Genomic DNA, 16,140 nt, shown 5'->3' with positions numbered 1-16,140 from the left:
AGAAACACAATTCAACAAAATGACATTTTGACATAACAAACAGTTTGCACACAGAAGCTAGTTTAGATCAAGCAAAGGTAATTGCGAGCATCTTGAAATGACAAAAGAACCTGGGAGAAAGTGCCTAAAACGCTACATACTGCTGATCCAGGGTCAGTCTGAAAATCTTCACACTTGGCGAAATGCCTCCAGGTAATGTGACTCCAGAACTGATTGGAGATCAGGTCATTGTGAATCACAGATGTACGGCTTGTTATTCACAGAGATCTGCTGACATCTTGTGGCTGCTGCTCACGACACCCTCTGAAAATCAAATACAGTTCAATCCTGCTTTTTTTTTATAGATAGAACGCATGTTTCCCTGTACAATGAAATTCTTACTTTGCCCTCCACTCTGAATGTCACACAGTAAGTAAAATGAGAATTGACAAAAAATAGAAATAAAATAAAATACAAATAAAATAAAAATTAAAGCAATATTATCTCACAACACAAAATATCAGTATAACATTTAAGAGAGATATATTGTAGTTATGTCCTTTTACTTCCAGACTATTTTATTTAAGACCACATGGATATTATTAATATCATTGTAAAAGCTTGACAGGCGCATGAGTGATGACAGCTAAATGTACCTCATTACCTTTTGAAATGAAAAGGACATTTATGGAAAAAACGCCTGAGACAAAATTCAATTACTTCACATTTTCAACTTCAAATGCTGTCCACTGCTAAAAAAAGACCAAATGGCAACCTTTTCAAAACCAAGAGACATCTTTGCCAATGCTTTGTGTTCCTGGTACCCAGTCCCTGCTCTCTATAGCCACAGGAGTGAATGCCTGTTCGGCACTGGAGGGTATCATGCTGTTTCCATATTGTACCCCTGGGCCTCCCCACAGCAGTGGCCCACATGGGAAAGCAGTCCGAGCGGTGGGATAAACCAATTACCCCCCAGTCTGGGTGGACTCCTGCCGGTGCACCATGCGGCAGCTCCGGGCCGAGCCCTCCTGGGTTCATTCCCCGTGAGAGCCTGCTGGAATTCCCAGAACTGAGAATTGTGTGGTCTCAAAAGCCCACATAGAGACCATATTTTGCTTAGAATTTTGACGTGGTGGCCCCCAGGGACAATACTGAGGGAGGAGACTTCAAACTGGGCTTGGTGATAAAAGTTTGTGGAAGGCTTGTCTTGCACCCATTACAAGGGGAACCAAAAAATATTTTTTCATGTTACCACTTCACATTAAATGTTGACTTTAATCATATCTATAATTTTTAAAAAATGCATTATGCGCTCCAAAACATTTGTACCTTCCCTTTTGCAACAGTGGTTGATGGTCTTTCTGGGGTATTTAATAAGACAAATACAATCCATCAACTTTTGAAATGTTAAGTCACAAAAACCATAAAGTTTGCATCAACACAATAATCAGGTTAATATTAAGACACATTAAATCATATGAAGACATTAAGAATTGCACAAGAAAACTAACTGTGGATGGATCTGGGTCCCCCCACCCCCCCATCTGGCACATTAGATTCATGAGCCCTGATGGTTTCTAGATGACAGCAGCTGTGACAATGGTCATTATGTCTGCAAGAGGCCTTGTCTCTGCAGGACCATTGTTCAGGCCCCATTCACCACACACTCATTTACACTTTCATTGGCATCTATTTAGTCCTCATAAAAAGTTCAACACACCAATTTGTGAGCCCTGTTTAGCCAAGGAGAAGTGTGGAATAGGCCAAGAAAGCAGTTGGTTTAAAAGTCAATTAATTGTTCCCTTCTGTTGGGAGGGGCTGAGGGGGAGGATCCCCAGGCTCTGGGGGCCTCACATCTGTCTATACGTCTTCTTGAGTTAGACCAAAAAAAAGTCTGATTTAGTCTGTTCAGACTAGATATTTGTATTTCTTTATTAAAGTTGTAGGACCCTTAGGCTCAAAATACTACAAAAACTGAGATGGGGAAGAGCATTGTGGCAATTGAGCGTGTAAGTCAAAACCAGCCACCCAAAGCATTCTCATGAGCAAGAGGACCTCCTTAAATTTAGATGTTATGCACTTTCCATTAACTCTTCTGGCGTCTAACACACTTAATCATCAGTCTGAGCTAAACCAATTGGCAAGATACTCTTACAGTATATTATTTAGTGAAGACCCAAAACAGATCATAAAAAACAAACTCCGATGGTCAAAGGCCACATGTTCACATATTGAACATTTATCATTTTAAATTTTAAAACAGTCTGTGCTTAAGAGATTATGCTGCAACAACCACATAAGAAAGTCAACTTTCACTATGTTGAAAGATCTCTTTGGTTTCTCTTGATTTCTAAAGCATTTCATGGCCTAAAACCGAAATCAAGTTTAAATGCATATCTGTTTGGTGGCATTGTAAAGGAGCAAGACGTCCTGGAAACCAGAACAATTTTGGATTTGGTGTTAGCAATAGGTCATTCTGAGCAGATTTGTACAACGTAGCATTTCTTCATTTGAACAAATGCTAAACCATATAATCACCCATACATTGTTCTGAGGATTTATTTTGCATATACAGTTTAACACACACATAAATAGAACAAATTTGAAACTTTTTGCATAACAAATTCAAAACAAAATAACTTCTCAGTCATATATGTACAAATCTGTTCACTAAGATGAAGTGGTGTTTATAAATGGCTTTGCTTCAGTCAGCCCTCCCTCCTCAGTTCAGAGGACTCTTCACACAGAACCAGCAATGCGAACAATGGCTGATGTGTGGAGAAGCACAAAGAGAGAGCAGCAATCCAACCCCTTCTTAGTCTCCCAGGACTGAGGGCAATGATGGGGAAGACACAAAGGCCAGTCCTCTTTAAGCCTCAGTGCAGGAGGCCCTGTTGATTGTCCCCCAAATGTTCTTTTCATCAGCAACTCTGTAGCTTCGTCCCTGCTAGTGATGCTGGTTTGCCACCTTGATGGCACGTTACAGGGATCCCACAGTGCCAGTACTGGGCCAAGGATGCCTGTGGATAAAGACCCCTGGGCTCAGTAGCGCTAAAACAACACACTTCCTCAGTCCAAAGGGAAGTCACAAGAATTCTGTCGTGCCGCCCGGGCAGTCATATAAACAGACAGGAAGTCTTTGTATCGAGGGGCACACCCTAACCAAGCTTCCCCAAAGTGTTCTGACCCTGTGAACAAAAACGCTCCATCCCCAGGCTTCACATGGCACTGTAGGAGGGTATAGATGTGTCCATGCCAAGACGACATGGACCGAGATGACCCTGGATCCGTTTGATGCTCAAACACTCCACTGCGTTGCCAGTACACCCTCTCTGCGAACACCTCCACTAAAGATGTCTGATGTTCATCAGAGTGGGAAACCTTCTTAATGTAGCCTCGAACCACTGCAAAAGAAATAGCAGAATTCCATCTTTTTAGTTTTAACGCACAGCATAAATGAAATTAAATGAAAAAGCATCAACAATTAAACACCAGTTGCCTCTCACTTTTGTGCCTTTAATTTTTCCCCTTACCTGTTTTCACTTTTGTTAAAATTGAAGCGAAAGTTTTGTAAGCATGCAACTATTGGTTCTTTTCATTACACAAAAGTATCTCCTCTTCTTCACCCCCCTCTGAACTAGTTTAGTTTTAGTGCCGTATAATAGTGAGGTTACCGAATGCCACCATCTGACTACGTCCCACACTCCTACTCCCTCCTTTTCACGTGCAAGAGAGTCTATGGTGTCTATCAGGCAACGAGGGAGTATTTGCCTAAAATGTACTGTACAAGTAAAAGTAGAACTTTAAATTCTTTACTAGAGTTGAAATGCAAAAGCTAATGCTCTAAAATGTACTCACAAAAGTACCAGTGCTCCACCAGGAAATCAATGTATTATAAACACATTTGAAAATTATGTTGATAACATAAATGTCAAAGTCTCGACGAGATTAATACAATAACCCATCAAATATAAAAGTTATGGCAGAAATGTTTGGGTAATTAGTGATTACAAAAATAAGGGCCAAACAAACTTAGCAACTTGGTGTGGAACACGCTGGTGATGAGCTACATTACCTGTTTAGCTCAGATATGTGAGAAGTAGAGTTACCACCTTTAAAAATGTGGCAGTAGTGTAGTATATTCTGTATTCCAAGTTGAGTTGCAAATCATAATTCTGTGGTTCATTAATAGTCAAACTAATTTAAGGTTGTTATTTGTTGTCATTATTGTACATACTGTGAGTTTTTTAAACAGAGACTGTTATTAAAATGTGACTGCTACATTTTAAATCTGTCCAGTATAAATTATTAAAAAAATTATTTTCTGATGTCAGACAAGCAAGAAACATTCAAGCTGCTACTTAAATATGAAAATGTCAAATTCCCAAATTTTATTTCTTTAATTTGTCCATTCTAATAGAAACATGGCATGGTATAGGTGGCCTCAGTGAAAAGGAGGCTTGGCGGCTTCCAATATGTACGAAAGGCACATTGTAAGCTAAAGAAACATTTGTAGTTTCGTGTGATCACTCTTTTTATATGATTGTTTTAAGTCTGTGATAAGTCTAGGGTTTTTTTTGTTTGTTTGTTTGTTTGTTTGTTTTATTTCTTGAACATTTTATGTCTGGTTTTGGTCATTTAGGACCCCGTTAACGCAGGTCATTGTTCAATAATTTATATTTTGTGTTTTGGGGCATCTTTTTTGTCATTTTGTGTCTTTTAACTGAGCTCTTTCAAATATGAAACATGACCAGTAACTTTAGAGGCTCTGCCCCTGGGCCTGTGTGTCGTATTCAGTAATCCATCCATGGTACAAAAGTACTGTCAATGAACTACTTAAAGAATGTAATGTAGAAGTGCTGACTTGTTTCTGTGTGTACAGCTTATACACCTACATTAATATTACTGATGCAACATTGACATGCGAGGGAGGTTGTATTTGAATAGTTCAACTTCTGACTTCTGACTCATGCTGTGATCTTAACTATGAATGTGGAGAAGGTTGGAGAGTACCAGCATGTGTAAATAGGAATTTAATGGTGGTCTCTGAGCTAATCTTACAGTACAGACAAGAAACTATTCTGTGGTTTGGAGAGTAGAATTATATATGTACCTACCAAAGTCACTGTTGCAGATTGCCATTAGAAGCTCTGTGTCATTGCAGGGTCGACATGAAGCTGTGGGCAAAGAAAATGACAACAGAAAATCAAGATGTTTTTGCCGTTCACGATGATAACAACCAGAATTAAGTCATTTGGTCGTGTAGAATTCTCTCGATCTGACCGTTTTCCCACCTTTCCCCTAATCGACCTCTCCGAAATTGTGAATAACTGAAAGCTTATTCATCCACCAATGACATTGATTTATGGATGGTTGTCATTCCTCCTCAACATGGTTTTACTAACATCTGACACCCACTGGCCAACCAAGCCCATTCATCTCTCTCCTCACATCAAAGTGTGAAGGTTAGAAGCAAACAGAGGTTAGAAAAAGGAATGCTCCTCCTGTGTTCATGTGCTGCCCACCACACTCACTGCAGATCAAAAAACCCTCACCAGTCTTGACCCCATGTTTGACATCTATTGAATCTACCTAATTGAATGACCCCATGGCAATGCAGGGGACTACAGGAGTCAAATACTCTGCCAGACTGGCAATACAGAAATGATAAACCAGCAGCTGTCTATTATAGACAGAGAATGACATCACCACCTTGGGAAAAGCCCGCACAGATGGATAAATGCTAATAAACACTCTAGCACAATGATAAGGCATTTGTGGAATCTGCAAAGTATTTGCAGTCTCAATTCAGGCCCCTTGGCCTGGTGCCCTCCAGTCGGCCTGTGGTCTGCTCTGTCTCTTCTGCTTTGTCTCTCGATGGAAACCAGACAACCAGAAAAAACACAAGACTGACCAGCAGCTGCGTGTTCCAGTCGGCAAAACTGGGTTCTATAATTAAATGGCTGCGGGTTTTTTTCTGAAATGGGAAGCAGGAGTGGTCAGTCCAAGTCCCTCACACTCTTTTGTTATTCAACTATATAATGACAAATTGTGTTATAAATAGTTTATTGTTATACGTGATTCCTTGATTAAAAAAAAAAAAAAAAAAACATTTAGTAAAATGACTTGTTTGTAATCTTCATCTTTTTTTTACAATAGGCTGATTTGGTCGAAATGATTTTTCACATCTGGCAAGTTGTGGGAACATTTACTTACATGTTTACTGGAATATTTCCATATTGTGTCAATACTCCACTAGATCTTGTGAAAATCTTTTTTGTTTGTTTGTTTTATATTATACAGTAATGTGCTAAAATCTTCAGACTGTCAAAGATTTTACTAGTGGTTTTCAACCTTTTTTTTTTTAAACCTTGTTACTTCTTAAATCAAATCAGTGTAAAACCGAGTCTCCTTGACATGTTTCAGATGTCTGTAGGTTGTCAGCAGTCTCATTGAAAAGGCATTTCCTCTTCAGGAACTGTTCACAAAGAGTCAAAGTTGAACAAAAGGGTCCAAAATGTAAAAATAGGTTTGTGGAGCAGAAATTTGTTGCTCTTCTTTTCTCTCACATCATCACCCCCCTGTACACAAAGTACCCATAGAAGAGTAAAACGCTGCTTACACTTTACTACATAAACATATCTGTCATATGACATGCAGGACCTTTCTATGCTTTTGACACTTTAAGTGCATTTTTGCAGTTAACAGTATACAAAACTTTTCCCTAAGAGAATGTAGTTGCCTAATTCTAGTGGAGAAGCTACGTTACTGTCTTAGTAGTCTAAATGATCTGTGCGCGTACAATAATGCATAAGTAAACAATTTATTTAAAATGGATCTTAAGTTGTAAAATAGTATTAATGTTTAACCAAAACCCAACTGGACGGACTCACTCTGCGGTTCACTGTGACCCACGCTGGGAGCAACACTCCGGTTGCCCAGCTGCTCATATCGGAAGCCAATCGTGCGTCTGCTCCACTGTCCATCGCCGTCGGGGCTGGCTTGGAGATAGATAGCGGGCCTGTGCGGTCCATCTGCCCGGAAACAGAACACCTGCTGTGGCCGCCAGCCATCAGTCGCCAGGAGCTCCAGCTCTCCGGCGCGTTCAATGAACACGCTGGCGCCGCGGAAAGACGGAGACGGTTTGATACAAACGGTGGTTCGCCGGGCGGATGACAGGTTGGGTTCCAGGACGACCCGGAGAGCCTGTCCCGGAAAGACCCACCTCACCGAACCCTCTGTGCAGCGCAGCCGCACCTGGAGAACAATTCTGGAGTCCACACCAGCTGCAAAACCGCTGGAATCAGCAGAAACAAACAGTGATGCATGTCAGGAATCATACTGTTCATTTTATTATCAACGGGGAGTATTTATTACAATTTATTGCGATTTACAGATTAGTCTTAATCCACCGGTTAAAATACATTTCAGGTCACCAGACTCTACATAAATACAGTAAGTTTGTGTTTCTCCCCATTTGTATTATTTATTTTGTATTATTTATTTATTTGTAGGTCACATGTAGGTGATCTATTAATAAATGTAAAAGGATAATATACAATATAATTATAAAGGCTTTAATCTATTAAGATTTGTTGGTGTATTGTAATCAATGGACTGGGTTAAAGAGACAGTCAAAGGAACAAATTCTGATCATATTGTCTTTAAGCATGAGAAAATAATTTGAGTAAACATTAATTTATATACATTCAAGATCTGTAAAGCATATAAATGCTTTTAAATGCATCATTGGCCCATTAAAATAATATTTATAATATATTTGTTTGAACATGGGACAGTGCTGCATGAATGAGAATTGTTACTCACCTTCCAGTCCAGTTGCACAGGTCAGCGGCACAGTGCCCGAACTGAAGAGCCAGTAAGTGGATCAGAATGATTACGTTTGGCAACATCTCACCCGCAGAGACAAAACTTCAGAAAGAAGCGGTGGACGCCACTGCATGGCTAGAAAGCCTGTCCGTGTGCTGTGGAGAGAGCCAGCACTCTGGGGCTGCAGCCTGTCAATGAACACACACACACATACACACACACAGAAACTCTCTCTCTCTCTCTCTCTCTCTCTCTCTCTCTCTCTCTCTAATCAGCGCTGATCCAGTTGTTCAGGGCTGCTGGCCTCTGTAGGTCTTTGCTCTTTATCTACCTTCACTGCACCTTCCTTTACAATAATTCGTTCACTTTAAACTCCTGTCGTTGGTTTGTGATTTGACTTTACCTATTTTTTCAGGTTGTATCTTCTCATCGCCACAATTGTTGTTATTATTTTTCTTTATTGTTGGCCGCTTTGGTCGTAAATTTTTAAATGTCATGTAGTAACTGACTATGCTAAGAACAATTTGTGATTCAATCATTTCGGAAAGCCCAACTAAAACCAAAAAATAAAAAAAGGAAAAAAGGAAAGAGACATGTAGTACACGTGTTTCTGTGCTTGAGCTTCACCTAGTGGTAGGATGAGGTACCGCACAGACCCCTCACATCTGGAAGGCAAAACAAAGTCTGCTGGAGGCTTTTATAGCCTGAGGGGAACGACAGCAGGAGGAGGCTGTAACTCAGCAGCCACTAATATTGTGGATGAGTACAAACTGTAATGTTCCCAGCTTTCATCAATTATTAATCCAGTATGGATCACTGCATTTAATCCGCGGTCACTGTGCAAAAAAAAAGAGAGGGGGGGGGGGGACGGGGGGAGACAAAGGAATTGAAGAGTTGGCAGCATTTCAAGGACTGGCTGGTGGCGACCTCTTGTGGAGGTAAACTCTGTGGACCGTGACCATGCAGGCCACTGTGAAGGGAGCTGGTGGCTGCAGCTTCTCTCATAGTTTGCGTGGAGCACATATAGACCCCGAGGCTGCATCAGATCAAAGAGCTAAGGGTTTCGATGGGAATGTCTTTGAGAAAATTATACTCATATGTTGGAAAGGCCTTTACAGCTCAAGTCACTAAATCTTGAAATATGGGCGAAATCTCGAATCAAATCACATGTCACCAACACTTTTAAAATACATTCATATTCACATATGGATTCGTGAGGCTGGCAGACAGAGTAGATCATATGATACATGTTTAATAGTCCAAGGCAACGAGGCAGCGGAGGGGAGTTTTTTTTAATTTCTTAAAACATGTGCTGCAATTTTCTTTTTTATATCACCTACTGTAGAAAACAATTACAATGGGCACTCACATTTAAAATGTGTGGGCCAGGGACCAGACTGAACTCTTTTATATGAACACCGGGTCATGTGTCCCCATGAGACAAAGCAAAGTCAAATGAATGGAGGCTTTGTGCGCATGAAAGAAATGGCCTCTTATTGGTCGAGTGCAGCCTGACCCCTTCACATACTGTAGGCCTAAGGTGATGCAGATTGTGTCCTGTAAGAAACCACTGTCCCTGAAGAGACAACACCTTTAGAAACAAAGCTACACGCTCTACTCTGCAGTAGTTATAAATACGCATTAAATGTACCCCAAGTACGTGCTTCACTGATGTTATTAAATATTCTTAATATAATAGTTTACAGTGTCTTTGGTTGGGGACATTAAATCTGTCCTCTGCTTTCTGCTTTAAGGCCCGACGCGACCTATGGATCTTCTTTGAAGATGGTGAAGAAGATGATGATGATGGTGATGGTGATGAAACAAGAACACGCTTTGTGGGTTGCACCGAAACGTTTCGGTTTTTGTCAGACTAATGTAAAGATGCGCGGAAGGACTCGTGCAAAGAAAGCTCCTAAAACAAAACTGCAATAGAAATGAAGAAATGTTTCTTTTAACGAATTCAAATTTATCTTTTGCGTGTAATCAATTATTTCCCCCCAAGTTGATCATATTATTCATTATAATTGATACCGGCCTTAGCAGATAATCTTTGAACTTGACCCCCACACACAACAACAGCGTCCTTATTTTTAAAATATGTTTTTACACCAAGAAAAAAAGGTTGTAATAATTTGTGGATTAGCAAAAACGAGTTTATTTATTTTTTTCCCTGATCAGATATCATTCACGCTAATCGAGTACTTCGATTATTGGACTCGATCCTTCTACAGACATTTTTTAATTTGTATGGATAAATAAAATATGTATTAATAATATGTAAGTATATCTTCAATCTGCAACTTTATCAGGCGCAAGAGGTTTTTTGATTCAATATGTGAAAGACTTGAAATGAATGGAAATGAAAGTTAAATAAATGTCACTTCGCAACTTTATAATTTTATCCATTGTGGAACAATCAAACACTGAATGCATATGTGCAAGTAATTAATGAGGGATTATTCATATATTTGCATTGGATGACATGGTTAAACAGTTTACATTAAAAACAAACCAAAGAAGCAAAAAGAGTTTTTATGGAAAAAGGATCATCTTAACAAGATGATAGCAGTCAAACTGAGTGCAAAGAGCTCAACAAAACACTCCCAAACGCACAATAACGTACTTTCATTTATTTTCTCAGCAGCGTATTAAATATGTGTATGTACATGTTGGTAAGTTACATAGAAAAAATATAGTAATACAGTAGGCTTGTTAGTTAGTTGCTTGCTAAACAATATTTGAGCATATTTAGCCTCCAGTGGGCATTAGCTAAAGCAGATACTCATCTTTTTTGTCTGAAAAAGCCTTTGTCCGTGCTGCTCTCTTTAATGGTGACTGTCAAGAGGTTCATGGTCACATCTGTCACAGTCACAGTGTCCACGTTGATGAAACTGGGCGTCCAGGATGAGGCTGGCAGCGAGGGGGGATCTTGGATGGACTCTGACTGTGCGGTGATGGCAGCACTTTGTTCCTGGGGCCGACGGTTCTCCTGCACCTGGTGGCTCCGGTGCTCCACAGAGTGCCTCAGCTTGCTGGGATGAGGAATAGACATCCTGCTCAAGCAATTAGTCCTGTGTCCCCCCTGGTCGGGTCTACGCACATTTGGACTGAATGCGCAGGTGTAAGACAAGCTCGCGCTCCCCGCCTGCCTCTGCTCGCTGCGGGATTTGGGTGTTATCGTGGTCTCTTGCTGAAACATCTTGGTCAGCTGGATGAGGCTGTGATCTGACGTTTCTCCCTGGTGATGCAGGCGTCGGGACATTTTGGACAGATCGTGTGACATTGGCTCCTCCAGTAATCTGCTCCTCTTGGTGTCCGGCTCTGCTGACCTGCTCCCATCGTCTTTATCGTAATGTAAATGCAACTTCGGTTTGCGGCCTCTCTTTTTGGGGAACCGGACGGAGTCTTGGAGTGTCAAAGCAGCAGGTAGAGACGGTCTGGGCCTCGTCTCTGGCTCTGGTAGTCGGATGTTAACGCTTTCTCCTCTGTTGACCGCGCTCGGGGGGAAGATTGTGGGAACCACAGTGCGCAAACCCTCTCGGGCCCTCGGTGTTATGACTGGCTCCGGGATGGGATAGGAAACCTGGATCCCTCTGGGGGTCTCTCTGCTAAATTCATACGTCTTTTCTTTGGCTTTAGCCTGAGGACAGAGCAAATAACAAGTATGAGAGGAGGTTTCCCAGAGATGAGAATCTAAAGTCTCCTGGGGGACATTTAACATTTAAGTCACATGCAGTATATTGGTTCCGCTGGACGTTCAAGGCCTCGTCCTAATGAATGCCAAGTCACAGAAAGCAAAATAAGTCACCTACAAAATAATTGACATGATGTGTTTTTGATGCTAAAATGTGCTTTCACTGCTCCCAACTTTTCCTCCAGAAAAACCATGAGGGAAAGGAGAGATTTCCTTTTGACTTTCAATACTTCTAGTCTTTAAACGAACTCACACAAGCGCGCACAGTCCAGCCCTTTCACAATTATTAGAACGTAGTTATCATATCAAGGAAATGATTCATCATTTGTGTCATTTAGGGGAGGCCTCGGAAACGCGAGAAGATAAAAGGAAAAGTTGATAAATGGTTCACCCACCTTTAATAGAAATGTCTCTGGTTTGGGTCCCCTCTTTTTTGGCCCGAACAGCTCCCGTTCTCGCTCTCTGGTGAAAGAAAATCATCACAAGAATAATTACATCAAATAAAAAAAAAACATTTTTTTTAGTTTAGTTTTTATTCTTTAATTAACTCGGAAACTCCAATTGTTCATAAACGGCACCGGTGAGGCAACATTTCATTACTTTTCAAAGAGTGTTCATAAAAAATAGGTTACATTAAAATGTAGAAAGTTTCAGAATAAAGTAGAGAACCCGCTCTTGACCAGAAACTTAGACCACATCCTGCAACATTTGAGAGTGCAAATGAATCGTTTCAGCCCGCAGACACTTGCTATTACTGTTTTATCGAAAAATTTAGACTAACTGTGTCCTTTCTGTGGACGCTGTACAGTGCACAATACGCGGTGGCATTTCGTTTTGTGCACAGAGGCCTACTGCTGCGCTGTCAAACCCTCACCTCTCCTCGAAGGCAGCGAAGAGTCGTGCATCCAGAATGTTTTCCTCCGGCTCCCAAGTGCTGTACCTGTGGCACAACGACAAAGAGGAAATGTGCGTGACACATCGCGGGGAGCGGAACACATGTCAACGCACAGACACGCGCGGTGTAATGGTTTAATCAAAGCAATCTCGCTGCATGAGCTGCAATTATCGACTACGTAACGCAGAGTGACGCACGGCGAACCCAGCCATTGCTAAAGCTAGTGTGGACTTTTAATACACCCCAGCGGCATGATCCTCTCATATTTTAACACCTGCGTGGTGCACGCAAGCCACACACACACGGGAGGCTGTACTACAGCACACAGAGCAGACGAAATTCATAAAAAGAAAACATCCATAAGCCGAGTAACGAAAGCGCCTGAGCTGGTGCAGTTGTGCGAGCGGCCAGGATGGAGCGCTGTCCTTCACAGCCTCGGCTATAATACTCACTTCTGAGACCAGCCCTTCCATTTTACGAGATATTCCCAACGACCCTGTAAAACAGAACCGTAAGAGATTAGCGTTATCACAGTGTTGCCCCTCGGCACTCCACTACCAAATGGCTGCCTAATAGATGTGGATATAAAGCCTGCAAAAAAAGCGGTGAATACCCGTCTGATTCGCCGTTTAATGATGGACTCGGCTGCGAAGACGCTCTCACCAACAGCCGAAAGCTCCATGATTCACCATGCACCTCGTTTATTTCTGTCTCTCTTATTATTTTTGGCTTCCCTGTGTCCTCTTCGGGCTGTTTAATTTCGCACATCCCATAATACGCAATCTGAAGAGGACGTCATCACGTCGTTTTCTGTTGCCAGGCGCCGCAGTCGGTAGGACGGATCGTGGCCGAGCACATAGGCTCAGTTGTTGTTACGTGCTCCGGGTTTCTGAGTGAAGGGGAGGAGTCCCGCTGCTCTGGCGGCTGTACAGGAATGTCTGGCACATTGGAACAAGCAAAGTCACGGGCTCCCGGAGCGGGTCGACGGACCCCCGGAGGTCCCTGAGGGGGGGGGGGGGGGTCCGTCGAGTTCCAATTTAGAGAAATAATTATTTGATTTCACTACTATTTAAAAGATTGCCAATTAAAACAATTAAAGACAACGACTTGTTTCATATTCAAAGACAACCCCTTAACAACACACAGGCTCCAAACATGCATTTTTATAAATAAAGCCACAATTACTTCAACAATAAAAAACAAACTATTATCTGAACAAACCTTTACAAAATAAGATCATCACTGGTCAAATAAGTGCTCGCGGATGTTTCGGTTAAATCCTGAAGCTCGGAGGGTCTCATATGTACTTTGATTGGACTTTACGTTCATGACTGATTTATTTAAAATCCTTTACTATAACATGAAGCGACAAAGATGACTTTAGTGCTTCTACCGTGTCGTGTTTATGCTGTTTATGAGCTGTATTAGAGTGTAATTGGACTATGACGCAACGTGGCTAAATTTATTCTGCCTGTGACACAGAACACGTTAATTTACTCTCTGCCCAAATTACTCAATGCTGACCCAGAGACTCCGCTAAGAACCGAGACAGGTGAATAAAAACGAGATATGTCAACTACGCAACTCGATTTTGTAACGACTGTTTAGATTTTTCGGGCAAATACTCTGTCTCTTGCATGTATCGGCCAACACAGGGGCAGCAGCCTCGTATGACAAACAAAAAGGGACATTTATCTGTAAACGTCTGAACCGATTTCAAAGGGCGCAGTGTGAATCCAGATGACATGAGCTTAAATGGGGGCGAAACTGCGCCCTAATTTTGACTGGTTCACTCAACATCTAACAGTTATTTCTGATGGGTTAAATTGCCTTTTCGGTTTGTCAGGTTTAAATCTTAAATGACTTCTAAAATATTAAAAGCACATAGCAAATCCACCTGCCATACTGGATTTAATCCAGTGTGTTTTGCTCACGAAGCTGTTCGGAAAAAAATTAAATTTCAAATTAAAATTGCTAAATCTGCTGTAGTTTATGAAAAACAACCTGCAGAACATGTTGAGAGGCTGCTTCATTTTAATAATGAACACTGGAGGTTTTCTGCATCTGTAAATAATAAACATATCTAATTTGATTTAATTGTGAAAATGTAATGCCCGCTTCCTTCCCTCTTACGCCGTGGTCGTTTTTTTAAAAAAAAAAGATTTAGATTGTGGTTTAGTGACGGTAGTGATTAAACAGTTTTTGATTATTAACAGAGTTTATAATTATTATTATAGGCTATGTGATGTTTCTGGTGGTTGTTTAGTTGACAAATAAAGCCAAGTACATTCAATCTTCTGAGCATTAGGTAGCAAATTATTATTACAAATTATTATTATTATTAATAATAACAATTATAATAACAGTAATAATAATATATTTTAATCCCGAAATCGCGTTTTCCTTCAATATATTTTCCATACAGTCTGAATATTCATAACATAATTTATTTACAAAAATGTCGGAAAATTTGAGTTAGATGCGGAGCTTTGCATTTCTTTCCTGTCATTTTCTGCAGGCCTCAGGTAGAATTTTCGACCTCCTTCAACTGTTAACTTTGAACAACGAATTCAGACACAAAACCAACTTAAAAATAAATTTAGCTCTAATCTGAAATGTTGCCAAAATAAATACGTGTGTGCTAATCATAGCAGTTTACCTCCAGGCCACCCGCATCATCCTTATTACTGGTCTGAGTGTGGGGTCAAATACAGTACACTGTGCATTCATATAATAAAAATGTCCCAATCACAATAAAGCCCGGACGCAATACTTGAAATACGTTTATTTACTGATTTGATTTTTCATTTTTTTTTTCCAGTTTGCAATTAAAATGAGAACATCCTCAGATGTAACCTGCACACAGGCCTGTTAAGACTTCATTCACCAAATTAACGAAGCATATCTAAAGTCCCCAACTTCATAATGTACTAACCAAACATTTTGCTGATGCTGTGACTCGTTGTCTTTAGCCCAGTAACCTTCTGTTGACCGACAACAAATTATTTGGTCACTGTGTGGTTTTTAAAAGACGTCGCACCTTCCAAGCACTCACGCAGTTAACAGGTATCACGCACTGTAACACAAATCCGTACAATGCTGTGACACCACTTTATTACGAACTCTTAGTATTGTTGAAAAATACTGCCCATACATGTATTTATCTTTATTTAGTCTTCATCTGAGCTCCAACATATGATAGGAAATCAATCTGCTCCCTGCTCAAGCTCACAACAATGGGGGGCATCTGTGGGTAGGTTTTTAATTATTTGAAATTATTTGGGCTCGTAGACTTTTCTTTGCATATTTGTAAAAAATGTAATAGCAGCATACGCAGAGGAGGAAGTCCGTGTCCTCTGTGGAGGTGCAGCAGCATTTTAGTCGCTCTTTATGGTCGATCACATTTAATGTTATGATATGTGGACATATTTGCTGCTGTGTGTCTGTGTCAAATTTCATTCCCACGGAGGAAGCAAAGGCGAACTCGCCGCGGACAAAAGATGCGTTGCGGCTGCTGTCGAAATATGAACCACCATTTTGATAGTCATAGCCTGTAGACCGACATTTCCTGTCGGTGCCATAATGGCTATAGCCTGCGCGGTTTCTGTTCAGAGAGGGAGAGAGAGAGAGGAGGCAGCCTCAGACGGTCTGCACGCTGCTGCGGTTCTCCATATTTGACTCGATGAAAAGTGAGTCTGCAGGAGCCGCAATGGCGACAGCCGTACATGAATAAACAGAG

The 16,140-nt window shown here is 41.0% G+C and overlaps 2 protein-coding genes across 2 annotated transcripts; both read right to left on the bottom strand.

The window, feature by feature from the left end:
- Window positions 1-685: 685 nt before the first annotated feature.
- On the bottom strand, window positions 686-8,065 carry LOC137099244 (meteorin-like protein). The gene is made up of 4 exons (XM_067475848.1): window positions 7,807-8,065; window positions 6,873-7,276; window positions 5,097-5,156; window positions 686-3,383 (listed from the first exon to the last, which is right to left on the bottom strand). The coding sequence occupies exons 1-4, from the start codon at window positions 7,890-7,892 to the stop codon at window positions 3,049-3,051; spliced, it is 885 nt and encodes a 294-aa protein (XP_067331949.1). The 5' UTR covers window positions 7,893-8,065; the 3' UTR covers window positions 686-3,048.
- A 2,118-nt stretch (window positions 8,066-10,183) lies between these two features.
- On the bottom strand, window positions 10,184-13,284 carry cbx8a (chromobox homolog 8a (Pc class homolog, Drosophila)). Its single transcript, XM_067477453.1, has 5 exons — window positions 13,015-13,284; window positions 12,854-12,897; window positions 12,381-12,446; window positions 11,902-11,968; window positions 10,184-11,452 (listed from the first exon to the last, which is right to left on the bottom strand). The coding sequence occupies exons 1-5, from the start codon at window positions 13,081-13,083 to the stop codon at window positions 10,595-10,597; spliced, it is 1,104 nt and encodes a 367-aa protein (XP_067333554.1). The 5' UTR covers window positions 13,084-13,284; the 3' UTR covers window positions 10,184-10,594.
- Between the last annotated feature and the right edge of the window lie 2,856 nt (window positions 13,285-16,140).

Source organism: Channa argus, chromosome 15, assembly GCF_033026475.1.
Source record: "Channa argus isolate prfri chromosome 15, Channa argus male v1.0, whole genome shotgun sequence".
NCBI classification, from domain to species: Eukaryota; Metazoa; Chordata; class Actinopteri; order Anabantiformes; family Channidae; genus Channa; species Channa argus.
Note: the sequence above shows the minus strand (reverse complement) of the source record. Positions and strands in the feature narration are given on the sequence as shown.

Excerpts from the sequence above, each read along its gene's own strand:
- LOC137099244 (XM_067475848.1), bottom strand. The coding sequence starts at position 7,892 with ATGTTGCCAAACGTAATCATTCTGATCCACTTACTGGCTCTTCAGTTC. Across the intron at positions 7,277-7,806 it reads CTGTGCAACTGGACTGGAAG|CGGTTTTGCAGCTGGTGTGG; the intron begins GTGAGTAACAAT and ends TGCTGATTCCAG. Across the intron at positions 5,157-6,872 it reads GGGTCACAGTGAACCGCAGA|CTTCATGTCGACCCTGCAAT; the intron begins GTGAGTCCGTCC and ends CTTTGCCCACAG.
- cbx8a (XM_067477453.1), bottom strand. The coding sequence starts at position 13,083 with ATGGAGCTTTCGGCTGTTGGTGAGAGCGTCTTCGCAGCCGAGTCCATC. Across the intron at positions 12,898-13,014 it reads TTAAACGGCGAATCAGACGG|GGTCGTTGGGAATATCTCGT; the intron begins GTATTCACCGCT and ends TCTGTTTTACAG. Across the intron at positions 12,447-12,853 it reads TGGAAGGGCTGGTCTCAGAA|GTACAGCACTTGGGAGCCGG; the intron begins GTGAGTATTATA and ends GTTGTGCCACAG.